At 34.2% G+C, this 15200-nt stretch overlaps 2 protein-coding genes across 5 annotated transcripts in view; both read left to right on the top strand.

The window, feature by feature from the left end:
- Positions 1–8490: 8490 nt before the first annotated feature.
- Positions 8491–10700, top strand: LOC112036310 (cysteine-rich receptor-like protein kinase 6; the record flags this gene model as incomplete). The annotated part of the gene is made up of 6 exons (XM_065761424.1): positions 8491–8530; positions 8702–8832; positions 9370–9580; positions 9698–9935; positions 10021–10175; positions 10267–10700. Coding segments are annotated over 6 exons (1059 nt in total), but the record flags the coding sequence as incomplete, so codon positions are not given.
- Positions 10701–12953: 2253 nt separating this feature from the next.
- Positions 12954–15200, top strand: part of LOC112036328 (cysteine-rich receptor-like protein kinase 10) — a 6133-nt gene continuing 3886 nt past the window's right edge. For 2 of the 4 annotated variants that reach the window (XM_065761435.1, XM_065761434.1), the window contains exon 1: positions 12954–13842. In XM_065761435.1, coding sequence (XP_065617507.1) covers positions 13059–13842 — 784 coding nt within the window. In that variant the 5' untranslated portion in view covers positions 12954–13058. The remainder of the gene's footprint in view (positions 13843–15200) is intronic. The other 2 variants (XM_065761437.1, XM_065761436.1) reach the window with 2 other exon arrangements.

Below are 15200 nucleotides of genomic sequence, written 5' to 3'. Positions count from 1 at the left end.
ATATGAAAATTGGCATGCATGTTAAGAACATATAGAACAGTTGGATTTTCAAAATATTAATTCAATAACAAGTTATTGGGTGGTGTAACATTGCTTAAAGTTACACCAGGTGTAACTTGAACCCAACTCTCTCTCTCTCTCTCTCTCTCTCTCTCTCTCTCTCTATATATATATATATATATATATTTTATTTTCAAAGTTAGGAAACGTTAATTAAGAGAGAGAGAGAGAGAGAGAGAGAGAGAGAGAGAGAGAGAGGTGGTTGAATAGAAAATGGAAATAGATTTGGCTTGATAGAGTAATAAATGGGAAGTTGAAAAATGGTATAAAAAAAAGTATGTACGAAGAAACTATTTACTTAGAAAAAAAATCACTTCTCAATAGGACATTTTCTCTACAAAATCACTTTTACCATCAGATGTGGAGCTATCCATAGTAGATATGCCATTTGAAATGTAAACAAAAACATAATGAAAAATTAAAGGATAATGAAAGATGGCGGGAGAACAAAATTGCATAATTGTGAATGCAAAAAGAAAAGTGGACAAAAAAAAATCAAGAAAAGTCTTTAGAGCCTAATAAGATCCAGAATGACATAAACTCTTGCCATTGAGCATTTAATTAGTTGTTTTTTTATCACCTAATAATCATTGCAAAAAGAATAATGAAAAACATCAATCTCTATAAACATTGAGGAAAACTGAGGTTTCAATATTAAAAAAAAATAAATCCACTTGTTTCTTCCTTCACCCTTTTAACAAAATCCCATGTCTTGTAATTGATGCAAACATCAGCCCCAGGATCCTTGCAAACGGCCAATTTGTCATCACTCATTGCCAATCACAATCTAAAAATATATGAATACTTGGAAACCAAACTAATGCGCTAGAAGAAAAGTGATACTTGGAAACCAGACTTGCAGTAACAAACACACTTGCCCCATAGTATTTAGCTATCTGAATTGTAAATGTACCAACACTGCTTGAGCCCCCATGAACCTGAAATTTTAATATTCATTAGTTTTGCATTGGAGACACCATGTTGCAACAAACAAAAAGGATAGAAATTATCATTTTAAGCTTGTATCGTTCATAAATTATCAAACCATTTGTAAATTGGACCTGAAAAAAGAAATACCTGGCACGATATTAAGCTTGACTGACTTCGTTCCTAATACAACTCGCCTTCCTTTGCATGAATTGTAGATATACTTAGGCTGCAGAAAAAAAAATTAACTGGTATTAGAGACTTAGGAAAACCATGAACTATTTATCTCTAATATAACAAACCGGTAAAAAAAAAAAAAAAAACAATAGGGATAGAAATATATAATATAGTAAACTTTGCACCAACCATCATACATAATCAACACAAATGGAAGTGAAGAAACCACATAATATGAATGCCTAATAAAGTCACTGTGATTCATGTATAGTACACGGATTAAACTGCAAAAAGTTTCAGACTGGCATCAACTTCACCTGCAGATGAGCCCCACATCTAAAAAGTAAAAACTATCCCTGAATTTCCCTAGAGCCCAAAACTTATAACTGCAATTAGTACGTCCAGTCATCCAGCATGAGAAGGCTAAAAAAATTATGTCTACAACTGTTGATCGCTTCTTAAAAAGTGAGCTTTCAAATTTAATTCAAAGGGGATCCCACCGATCGTCGCTCCTACTCTGGCCTCCTTGTTTTCCTTGGTCCTCAAAAAAGCAAAGCACGAAGAGTCTGGTTTTAGGGATTGCAGCGCCTGAGGTTGAAGATAGAATATGGGAGTTACCGTTAGAATTTGCTTATGTCATATGTGTTAGTAATTGAGTCTTAAAATGGTACCGTTCTCCGTGAACTCAGAAACTCTTAGACTTGGCGCGAAAATCTGTTGAGCTTAGCTCCTTGAATCACGGATTAGATCCGTATAATGTGGATTGGTTGTTATATAGTTAAGCTTGGGCTTTGTACTATAAATACGTTTGTATACCACTGAAATTAATTAAGCAAGAATTACTCAGTTTTACAATCTTTGCTCTCTCTCTCTCTCTCTCTCTCTCACTCTTCTTCTTCATCTCCATCCTTTTCTTCTTCTCAGTTTCTCTGTTACTGTTGTTTACAATTGGATTCTTGCTTCAATAGTTGTTTGCACTATACATAAATTTCTTCAGTATTTTTTTTTTTTTAAGTGCAATTCAATTGATTACTTTCAGATTTACGTTAATGATTGCAAGTAAATTCAGATAAATGCAACATACCGGCACAATTTCCCATTCTCCATGACACTGAGGACAAGTAATCTGCGCCATAAATAATTTTTATCCTCCGTAAAAATGTATAGAATAAAATCTTATGTTGGGAACCTTTCCTCAGAACTAAATTAACTCTACCAACCAAACAGAGCAAAACAACCAAAATTCTGGAAAAATATCTGCCAGCAGTAAAACTGCAGAATCATTTGAAACACTTGATTAGTGAATAAAACCCACCGTACCACAAGGTTCACATGGCAAATGAGTTTGAAATGTCACTGTTGTGGTGCTTCCCTGAACAGCCTCTATGAAGGATAGTTCAAGAGATAACTGTGATCTGTGATGATTAATCAATGATGAAATGCAGGTCGGAAGAACCAAATCAAAAACGTAAAAACGAATGATATGCGCATAAACAGCAAGCAAACCTAGACATCTTCACCGCCAAGTCTATGACGGAAGAAGTCTTCAAAAATCTGGTCTCCATAGTAGAAAATGCCACAGCATGCACATGAAAATTTTGCATTAGATTTCAAAGGTGAAATCAACCTCCTTAAACACAATAAAAGCTACAAATGCAGACAATGAAGCCATCTCTGGTTTACATTTTACCCGGATGCTCCAGCAGTAGCTCTTCTTTGGCAAACTCTTCAATTAATTCACATTGCCTTGGGGTCTGATTCAGGCAAAATATATAGATTCTCCAAATCAAGCACATTTTAATCTACTTTGAACACGACAAATAAAACTGGTAGTCAAATGAGAGGCTACAAAGTATAGTGAAGTTCCCATATGATGCTATTGATTTTCATCAAGAACAAGGAAACCTACGCTGGAATGCTGACATTGAAGTGCACATATTGATCACCAAATGAGAAAGAGTTCTGCGTCTTGATCCCAGCTCAAAAACAACAAGGTCAGAGGGAAAACATGCCTATCAATGTAGGATGCAAAACACATGTGATTTTGAAAATTAAGTTTTATGCTCAAGATTTTCAGATTCTAACAGAATCAAAGCAAAAATAAAGCACACCAAACTATGGAAAACTTGGAAAATTAGAATCAGAGGAAGAGAAACAGTCTCCTGCGGTCCGAAGCTGGACGGATTGCAGGGGAAAACAGTCTTCTAAGAAGTGCTTGCTTATGCAATCTCTAAACTGGTAATAGAATTCGACGTGTCCATCTTCTAGTTTTCCAAGCTTTCTTTTTTTTCTTTTTTTTAAAAATTAAATTTTGAGACAATTTCGGGTTATCATATGAAAGAATTTCAATGTTTAATATGTAAAATGAGGAGAGCATGTTTCCTTTTCTTTGTAAAAAAACATGCTTCTTTTGTAAAAAATTGAGACCATCACACTTTCTAATTCTTTGTTTTGTATAAATTTAGAAATCATGGTTTTGATGAAGAAAGTTCTCCATTCTATCGGAAATTTCTAGCTACTCCAAAATCCAAATCAATAAAAACACCATTTCGGTCCATTTTGGTCCAGTTCAGTCCAATTCGGTCCCTTTTTCCACTTATGTCCAATTCAGTCCTTTCGGTCCATTTCCATTTATATAGTCCACGTCAGTCTAACTCAGTCCTTCTCGTCCACTTCAGTCCATTTGGTCCACTTCTATCTATTTGGTCCATTTCAATCTAAATCTGTCCACTTCCGTCCCTTTGCTCCGTTTCTGTCCACTTTGGTCCATTCCGTCCACTTCTGTGTTCTGTACATTTGGTTCATTTTGATCTAAATCGGTCCACTTCATTCTATTTGGTCCGTTTTAGTCCACTTTTGTCCATTCGGTACACTTCTGTCCATTTGGTCCACCTCGATCTAACATGGTCCACTTCCATCTATTTGGTCCGTTTTCGGTCTACTTTGGTCCGTTCAGTCTATTTAAGAATGTTTTTCATTCACATTTGAGGATAATCCATCCATGCGGTTTAGACCGAAGCTATTTGCATTTGGTAGGGAATACTTTTATATATATATATATATATATATGTATATATATGATAGAATTGGTAGGGAATACTTTAATTTAATGCAACTTCATTTTAAGTTGGCACTTGTCATTATGGTGAGAGAATGGCAAGCATACAACTTCATGTTAACTTTTACTCTTGCATATTAAGCATACCTCTCTTCCTTTCTCCTTCATTCTCCCAATCAAACACAATAGAAGAAGCACAAGTTAGAATTACTGTCAAATCAGCAAAATCTTCACCAAAGGTGAACACTCTACTCTCTTCCATCTAAAGAATACCTATCCAATGGTTTTTGGCTTAGGCTGCATGAATTTTCATTCCCTCATCTTAGTGCTAACTAGGCAATAAATTGCGTCCTCAAGATTGTATATTACTGGATATCATAGCTGGAATGTGTATGATTTCATAAAGTGTTGCATTGAAATTTAAGCATGGAAAAGAAGAAAATTGAGAATAAGAGGAAGCCTAGTATCAGTAAGAATGGGATTGACTTTGCTATAAACGGTATTTCATTATAAATGCCCATGAGAGTTACACAATTACTAGACTAAGAAAAAACATTGAGAAACACTTCTTTTTCTAATTCTTTGTGTATTTTAGTTTTAAAATCATGGTTCAGATTAAGAAAATCCTCCATACCATGAAAATTTTAGGAACTCACAGAGTACAATTGATGGGGTTCTCCAAATCAATAAAAACAAGCTACTTAATTAAAAAATATGACATTAGGAGATTCCTAGATGGGTCAAATGGAGGTATGTTTGTATCTTTTTATTTATTTAGTTTTAAACTCAATAGTCAGGACATAGGAAAAGGAGATTTGAACCTTAGTTCTCAAGGAAGAAAAAAGAATTAAACCTTTTATTGATTTTAATAATACAAAATGACAACGTAATAAATTAATGTTTTCAAATTTTAAAAAAAAAAAAAAATCAATGATTTAAATTTTTTTTTTTTGGTCATTAGGGTTACATCAGTTTATAGGTAGTATTTGTCAAGATTCTATCTTTCTTTTACGTAATTTTAGTATTTTTATGTAATTTTTGTTATTTTTGGTTTAAGTTATTGATTTCCTTCTTTTTAGGTGTTTTTAATGTTATTTACTCAAATTAAGGTTTTATATGCTTTCGTAGCTACGTTAGATTTCTAGTTGCCCCGGGTTTTCTTTTTACTATTTAAATGCATTGTAGCCTCCAAAGGCAATTCAGTTTTCAGATTTATAAAAATACAAACTATGTCTATTTCTCTTTGGTTGATTCTAAAACCCTATCACCTTGTAGATTTAAGGGACCCCTCGTGGATTCAGGTTTACTACCCAGAAACTAATAGTTTAGTTTCTATTCATCAAAGAGAGTATCATGTGTGTTTTTTTCAGACTTCCGCAACATCAGTTGGTAGTAAAGCATTGAATTACCCTTGTCTGATGGCTAACTGGCGAGACAGTGACCACCACAACAATGATAGCGGTGACGACGTCAACAACCCAGTCCTCATTAGGGTTGAGTTCCTCGAGTTTCGTAAAGAGGCTCGTGATGTGAATCAACAATTTTGTGAAAAGAGTCAACAAATTATAGGCAAAATCAAGCAAATGATTGCTACTCTTCTTGTTAGAAAACCATCACACAACAACAATGATCAATATATTCAACAACGCACTCCTAACTACAAGAAAATTCCATTCTTTGACGGAGATATGTGTAAGTTGGATTTTATTGACTAGGTTCTTGATTTGGAAGAGTATTTTAATTTTTGGAAGATTTGTGATAAAGAAAAAGTGCGGCCTGCATCTAATAAATTGAACGATGAAGCAGAGGAATGGTGGGAAGATATTCAAATTGATAGAAAGCGATGGGATAAGCATTCAATTTGCTCTTGGAAAAGAATGAAAAGGGTATTAATTGATTTATGGTTTCCTAACAACTATTATGATATATTAGATTATACGAGCGTTGATTATAAATCTGTATATTCATATGAAAAGTAATATGTTCAAAACATGGAAGGTCAACCACAAAACCAAAATTATCATAGTCAAGTCCTTGTGTCAAGTAAAGGAAAGGGTTTGAGGGTTGAGAAGAAGCAGCCTATTTCTAAAGAAATTTTGAAGTGGTTAAAAAAGATCAACACTTGCAACAAGTTATTGAATTAAAGATTGAAGATACCACTTGCCAAAAACTTGATGAAGAGGTCAAAGAAAAGAAGGTTGAGCTGATGTGGATAATGACAGAAATCAAGAGATGATAATTGTTGAGAATGTTGTGGAAGATTCAATTGAGGTTAAATATGAGGATAAGTCCACAACTCATAATCCTTAGGTTTTAGTTGATTTGTTGAAGATGACTACTACACAATATGTTAATTTTCTTGGAGTAGAAAATTTTAATTTTATTATCAATCCTTTGTTCATTGATGTTGCAAATAAATTGAAGGTACATGAGAATAAATTTTATGCTAAACTTTATGAAGAATTCAAGTTTCAAAACCGGATCAAGTCATTAATTAAGCATTCAAAGTATTTGTTTATTTGGAGTGAAAGATTTCAAATTTCGACCATCAACTCAAGGGCGAGTTTGTTTCAAGTGGAGGGGTTTGATGTAGGACACAATTTAATATTTAATTTTTGTAATTATTTAATTCTAGTATTTTTATGTAATTTTTGTTATTTTAGGTTTAGGTTATTTATTTCCTTGTTTTTAGGTTATTTTTGTTATTTTAGGCTTAGGTTTAGTCAAATTAGGGTTTTATATACTTTCGTAGCCGCCTTAGGGTTTCTAGTTGCCCCAAGTTTTCTTTTTACTATTTAAATGCATTGTAGACTTCAAAGGCAATTCAGTTTTCAGATTTATAAAAATACAGACTTTTTCTATTTTTCTCTAGTTAATTCCAGAACCCTATCATCTTGTGGATTCAAGGGACCCCTCATAGATTCAAGGTTTATTACCCAGAAACTAACAATTTAGTTTTTGTTCATCAAAGAGAGCATTGTTTGTGATTTCTTTAGGCTTCCATGATATCAGTACATCATATTGCTACCTAGGCATCAAATTGCTTCTTCGAGATTGTATTTTACTTGATACCGTTACTGGAATATGTGATTTCATGAAGAGTGGCATTGAAATTTTCAGCACGGAAAAGGTACAAAATTTTGTATAAAAGAAAACCTAGTATTAGTAAGAATGGGATGGAATTTTCTATATGCATATACAAAAGACTAAACTAAGAAATAAATTTAGATACACCTCCTTTACTAATTCATTTTTAATTTAATTTTAAATTTCATGGTTCTTATCAAGAAAATCCTCTGTAATACGGAAAAATATTAGGTAGTCACAAAGTAGATAATTGATGTGGTACTTCAAATCAATAAAAGCACTCTAGCTACCTATTTCAAATATAGGGCATAGGTTCCACCAAAAAAAAAATTATTCAACACAAAATATATATATATATATATATATTTATTTATTTATTTATTTATAAAAAGAAATCCTAGGTGTTAGGTTCTAAAGATTTAGGATTTTATGTATTTAGAACTCTAATGTGTAGTGTTGGCAAACCATGATCAAAACAGGTTGTTTAGTCTTGTTTAGGCTTGCTCAAAGTATGTTTATTTGTAAAACTGGAATCGAGTGAGTGCAGATTTATTGGACTAAATCTGTAAGGCTCGATCGATCGAAAATTAGACTCGATCGATCGAACCACGTACAGATTCATTTTTCTGCAGAGTTTCAGTTCAGCCCAAACTCTATTTAAACGTCTTGGGATTCAAGTAAAACACTTCTATATATAAGGAAAACCCTAGAACGTTTTTGGGATTTCTAAGAGAGAGATTAGAGTGCCTCTTTGCCTCTTTTATTTTTAGGGTTTTGTACCCAAACCTCTCTAAGTCTTTGTTGCTCATATTTGCAGTTTATGTGAATCTCTTGTGAGATCCTTGAGGAGCTTTCCTTCACATAAACTTAGGGTTTTAAGGTAGAGATTATTTCAACATCTTGATGATCAACAAGGTTGCTACCATTGGAGATTAAAAGAAAAGCAAGCGGGGAGCTTGTAGCTGATTGAGGAATTCAAGAAAGAAGTAGTCCGTGGATTCGGAGCCTGCGCGTGGTCGTGTCAGGAAGTTCTACTGGTGGGTAGCATTAGGAAGTCGAGCGGGGAGCTTGTAGTCCTTTTGTATGAACTTCAATTCTTTCATAGTGAATTCAGGTTAGCCTTGAGGATCGGTGGGTCAAATCCTCCCCAGGTTTTTACCGTGTGGTTTCCTGGGTGATCATATCTTGGTGTTAAATCTGATGGTTTGCTTAATTATCATGGTATGCTCATGCAAGTGCTTTTGTGTTCATACGATCATAATGTTTGTGGTAATTTGTCTGAAAATGATAAAGAATATATTGATTATCTAAAAACTCTCACCTCATCATATCTGCAAACATTGATCTCTGTAATGTTATCTCTCTTATGTTTGTTTATTTTTGGATGTTTAGCTGCAAGTGAAATATCAGCTGATTTAGCTGTAGAATCCTTGCAATTTGATTTTGTGACAATTGAAGCAGCCACAAACAAATTCTCAGATGACAACAAGATTGGTGAAGGTGGATTTGGAAAAGTTTACAAGGTATATATAATCGAAACTCATTTCTTGCATTTTTTTTTAATAACTCAAAATAAGCATACATAGAAAATTAACTGCATATAAATATACATTTTTTTTTTTATAGAAAAATTTAAAATCTTTTGAAGTGGTGATTTTACAAATTATACGAAGTAAACTATTCTAGAGCCAGTCTAAGCGTTGGACACATCCTCAATATTAATCTCACCATTTCCTTACTGAAAAATATACTTTAAACACCTAAGTAATTAACAATGCAAGAATTATGAATTTAAACAATTAATCATGCACACAATATTGACAAATAATAAAAATAGTGAAGTGAAACCTTTCAAATGAAAAACCAGTACTAGGAAAAAATCAATCCTGTCAAAAATCACTATTAGAGGAAAAATTACATAGCTAGCAACTTACAAAATCTTTGCCTTGTCTAGACCTACGCAACCTTTGCAAACTCCTAGTTTGCCTTCCTACCATGATAGTCCCACACCGACTAACAACATGGTCCTAAATTGTCTGTTTGGAGGTTATTTCATTCAGGGTGTGCTACTTGACGGGAAGGAAGTAGCAGTTAAAAGGTTCTCATCAAAGTCATTGCAAGGCTTAGAGGAATTCAAAAATGAGATCATACTTATTGCAAAACTTCAGCATAGAAATCTTGTGAGATTATTGGGATTTGGCATTGAGGGAGAGGAAAAGCTGCTTGTATACGAGTTCATGCCCAACAAAAGCCTTGATATTTTTATTTTTGGTTTGTTTCTTCCTACATTCTGTTTCATAAGCTTGATATTATTTTGGATTGCTTGTAAATTTATACAATTCACACTTATGCATGATGTCATTACTTAACATTAATATTAAATTTCAGATTCCAAAAGGCGCCCATTACTTGATTGGAAGACTTGCTATAACATTATTAGCGGGATTGCTAGAGGACTTTTATATCTTCATGAGGACTCCCGCCTTAAAATCATTCATAGGGACTTGAAGCCTAGCAATGTGTTGTTGGACCATGACATGGTTGCCAAAATATCAGATTTTGGAATGGCGAGGATCTTTTATGAAAAACAAAATATAGCAAACACCAAAAGAATTGTTGGAACATAGTAAGCCACTTCTTCCTATATCTTTCTCTTCTTTTTTGTTTTAATACTAATAATAATAATAGTATTAATGTTTGTATACAAATAGCGGGTATATGGCTCCGGAATATGCAATGGAAGGAGTTTTCTCTGTGAAGTCAGATGTCTTCAGCTTTGGTGTAATCTTACTTGAGATTATTAGTGGAAAAAAGAATAGTGGTTTTTACCTTACAGAACATGCCCAAACACTCCTTGCATATGTATGTTAACTTTTGTCTCCTTGAATTAGAATTAGACATTGCAATATGGACTGCATATGTGAAATATAACTCCATTCGAAATCTAAATTGACAAGCATGGAGACTATGGTGTGAAGATAAAGTGTTGGAGTTTGTGGACAACTTCTTGATGGAATCATGTTCGACATTAGAAATTGTAAGGTGCATACATATCGGACTTTTGTGCGTGCAGGAAGATCCACAAGATAGACCCAACATGTCGACTGTGGTAGCATTGCTAGGAAGTGAACCAATAGCCCTTCCTAAACCAAGACACCCTGCATTTTCTGTGGCTAAATTCATTCAGATGGATGAATTCTCTGTAAATGAGCTTAGTTTTTCTAGTATTGTACCACAATGAACGCGTACAACTGTATAAGATTGCCATTAGGTCTTGCATAATGGTGAACTTAATATTGCAGACTAAAATTTCTATAAAATAGGAATAGGATACGTATTGGGAAGGAAAGTCCAGTTAATTGAGCAAATAAAGGTGATTTTTTGGGGGTGATTTTCTGAAAGGGGAGTTATGAACTAAGGGACCTTTGGACAAAATGAACATGAGACTTGGACAATCTCATTGATGGGCCTGCAGGATGATTTGGACAGTCCGGAATTTGGATTTAACAAAAAATACTCAGTACCGTTTCCCACAATAAAGAAATAGATCTCACAGGAATGTGCTTCTAGCCCCATTGGCACCTCCCATTCTCTTCAGTTTTTGTGTTTACGATTCCTTCCTACCAAATTTCAAACCCAAAAAAAAAAAAAAATCATGATTTGTGAGTGCTATTTTCTTCAGTCAAGTCCTATATGGGAATCACATGTTGGATTCTTGAATTATTTACGATAAGAGGATAATCAAAAATATAAATCAATTGTTTAAGTGAATTGAAAAATATTTAATTATTTTCACTAATTTAAGCATTCAATTATCTTTTATAATTTGATTACATGCAAGTAAATTTGATTTTATCTTTTGCCTTGCTCTTATTCAATTGTTGCCAAAACAACTCATTTTAAATAAAAATGTCATATCTCAAAATCAATTGTTTCTTATATAAATCAAATAAAAATAATAATAAAATTCATTTTACATAACTAATAAGTAATAAGTGCACCATAATGAGTATAATTACATAGTACAAATTTAGACTACTGCGATGTTGGTTCCACACACACTTATATTATGTCACTAAAAGGATTTAAGAAATATAAATTGTTCAGATTAATATAATAATAAAATAAACATATCACTTTAGTGAATTCAATATTTTTTTAAAAATTATTTCAGCTAATTTATGCTTGCAATTATTTTTAATAATTTTTATTGGATTTTTACCCTTTTTTTTTTTTTTTTTTTTTTTTACCTTTCATGATTTTGTTTCGATGAGGAAGAATTTCATATTGTTATTTTTATATAAATTTTATGAAAATAACTATATAAATTCATTTTTTATAAATATTTTGTGCACCATCTATCTATAATTAATATATAAAAATCAATATATTTAACCTATTAATTAATAAACTGACATAAATAAATAAATAAATTATGAGGTGGAAGAAAAAAAAAAATTTCTTATTCGTTTTTGAAGAATACCCCTTCTGGACTGAACCTTAAGACTAAGAGATTTATACTGAGCAATGAGTACATTGCATGAGTGGGCTTTGGCCTTTGGATTCGCATATGCAAGTTTTTTTATATGCAAGCTGTTAACCAATACAAAGGCCCTTCATATTGGTCACACTCTTCTGGACCCCACAAAAGAACTCTACGAATTTTAATTTTTATCAAGGAAAGGAATTTCAATACTGGACAAAGAATTACGACAAAAACGCTACTATAGACCGCGCTTTCGCTACACTGGAAAGTAGATCAGTTTGGCCAGTGCTTCGGTCATAGTTCCACTCCAGTCTCCACCCATCATTGACTCTTAGCACTCGGGCAGCACAACAATTTTGACCGGAATATATTCTTTAATCTTTTTCACTGTTCCATATGATTTTTTAAATAAAATCCAATAATATATTTTGATCGTTTGGTTTATTTTTAATTAGGTTCAAGAGTTTTTAAAATTGACTAATTTATTTCTTAAATTCAATTCTGTCTTTACAAATTGCTAGACTATTTTTTTTAAAATTGTTTTAAGAACTAAGTTAACTTTAAAAACCAAATTAATCAGTTTGAAAAAGTTTTAAACCTAATTAGTAATAGCCCAAATCTAAATTAAGTTAATAAAATTTACTTCTTCTTCTTTTTTTTTTTTTGTTTGTTGGGTGGTAATCTCTTCTAGAAAAGGAATAGGACATATAAATTATTAAAAGTTTGACTTGCCTCATGGCCTAAGTCCTAACCTTATCCTTACGCAAATGCTTGCATATTCTACGCCCTTGAACTTGATATCTTACTCTCGGATCCCTATTTTGTTTTTAAGTTAGAAAATACTTTCCCTGGCACAAAGTAAAACAGAAAACAACAAAGACAATAACTAAGAGAGAAAAAATATTGATATGTGGACTAAACTGTAATAACATATTTCCTTCTTTTTCCTGTAATTTTTTTAATTTATTTTTTTTATATATGTCTAGTAATTATATATATATATATACATTTTTTTTTAATATAAACTTTTATTTTGTGTGTGCATAAAAATATTAAGTAAAAATGCACATTTTTCTCATGACGTGTATCAAGTTATTATAAGACATGTGGAACAAAAAAACAAAACAAAAAAATGCATCTCCATGACAACATTTCCTTACCAAAAATCTATCAATTCTCACTACATCAATATAAACTGAAAATCAGGTAGAGTTTACACAAAAGAGTAAGAGACCGAACTATCAAAATGACTTCTTTGAATCCATGACCCTTCTATTCATTTCCATGGTTAGCCTTAGCTTCCTCAGCCGTACCACTACTCATGCTGCTGACCCAGTTCACCTCACAGAGGTATGTGCTAACACCACTTTCAGCCCCAATAGCATCTACCAATCCAATCTCAATTCCCTCCTCTCTTCACTCTCCTCCAACGCCACACAAAACCTCGAATTCTACAACACAACCAGCGGCCAAAACACCCCCAACCCCGTCTACGGCCTCTTCCTCTGTCGCGGCGATGTAACCCCTCAACTCTGCCAAGAATGTGTAGCTGCGGCAGTGAAAGAGGTAACCAAAAAGTGTTCAAGAGAGAAAGTCGCTGTGATATGGTACGATGAGTGCATGTTACGTTACTCAAACCGGTCTTTCTTCTCTACCGTTGACAAAAAACCAAGGTTCGCCCTATTGAACACGCAGAATATCACTGAACAGGACAAGTTTAACAAGTTACTAGCAAAGAGTATGAACGAGACTGCAGCTCAAGCATCTAATTCTCCTATTGGTGCCAAAAAGTATGGGACCAAGGAAGTGAATATCTCTGCTTTTCAAACACTGTACAACCTTGTACAGTGCACAGCGGACTTGTCCAGAAACGATTGTAGTACTTGTCTTCAAGCTGCTATAAAGCTTCTTCCATGGTGTTGTAGTGGAAAGCAAGGGGGAAGAGTAATTTTTCCTAGTTGCAGTGTTAGGTACGAATTGTACCCTTTTTACCGGATGGAAATTGCGACACTCCCACCTGCACCAATTCACCCACCTTCACATACAGGTTCGGTAACTGGACTTTTGACTGCTTTTTCCTTTTTCTCTTATATTATTGGCAATTGAGTGATGGAGCTTCAATTTTTCAAGGCATACTTTATGAACCTTTGTTTTTTTTTTTTTTTTGATTCGAAAGCTTTGAAACTTCTATTCAAATTTGAGAAAAAGAAGCTACATCGTGAGCGCACGCGTGCTCAATAGGACTGGGAGTTTCCTCCAGCCATACAACTGAGTTCCCAATTTTTTTTGCATATTGGGCTAAGATATGGGCGGGTTTATTACCCTGCCTTTTTACATGAGAGACATCAAAAAACCTATAGTTCTGGGCTTGACGAAGGATACTGTCCGTGATAGTCTCCACCAACGAAGCTGATGTTGCCACCCCTTTCAGGGCATTATGAAGACATAGTGAGTCTGTTTCAAAAGTGACCTCACGAAAGCCCAAACTTAAAGAAGCGCCACATCACAAACGACGACCTATGCACCAGTTGCAATAAGGCAGCCGAGACTAGTGGGCACATGTTTTGGTTTTGCGAAAAGGCTAAGGAGGTTTGGAGTAGCAGCAAAATGTTTTTCCCTTTCACGATAGCTGGAAACTGGAATTTCATTGATATTATTTGGAATGTAATGAAACACTCCCAACAGACTCGGGAATGATGGAAAAAACTGCAATGATTTGTTGGGAAATCTGGAAAAATAGGAATGACATGAGGCATGGAGGGGCGGTCAAACAGGGGCATCAAATACTAAGAAAAGCTCTGAGGAATGTGGAGGAATATCGGGCTGCCCATGAAGAGGTTTTGCCACAAAGAGAAAAGATGAAATCTGCTGGTCTGCACCGAGGGAAGGAAGATACAAAGCAAATGTTAATGGTGCCACTTTACCAATCCAAGAGCGTCGGGCATGGGCCTGGTAATTCGCAACAACCAGGGTCTGGTAATGGCAGCCATGAGCAGGAAGATTACTGCTCCACTGTCAGCACTTAGTGTGGAGGCAAAAGCAATGGAATTGGCAGTGGAATGGACGCTAGAGATGGGCTTTCGTGAGGTCACTTTTGAAACAGACTCACTATGTCTTCATAATGCCCTGAAAGGGGTGGCAACATCAGCTTCGTTGGTGGAGACTATCACGGACAGTATCCTTCGTCAAGCCCAGAACTATAGGTTTTTTGATGTCTCTCATGTAAAAAGGCAGGGTAATAAACCCGCCCATATCTTAGCCCAATATGCAAAAAAAATTGGGAACTCAGTTGTATGGCTGGAGGAAACTCCCAGTCCTATTGAGCACGCGTGCGCTCACGATGTAGCTTCTTTTTCTCAAATTTGAATAGAAGTTTCAAAGCTTTCGAATCAAAAAAAAAAAAAA

The sequence above is a fragment of the Quercus suber genome, unplaced genomic scaffold, assembly GCF_002906115.3.
Source record: "Quercus suber isolate HL8 unplaced genomic scaffold, Cork oak 2.0 scaffold_412, whole genome shotgun sequence".
In the NCBI taxonomy this organism is placed as follows: domain Eukaryota; kingdom Viridiplantae; phylum Streptophyta; class Magnoliopsida; order Fagales; family Fagaceae; genus Quercus; species Quercus suber.
The sequence above is the reverse complement of the archived record's forward strand: the minus strand, read 5'-3'. Positions and strand labels throughout refer to the sequence as shown.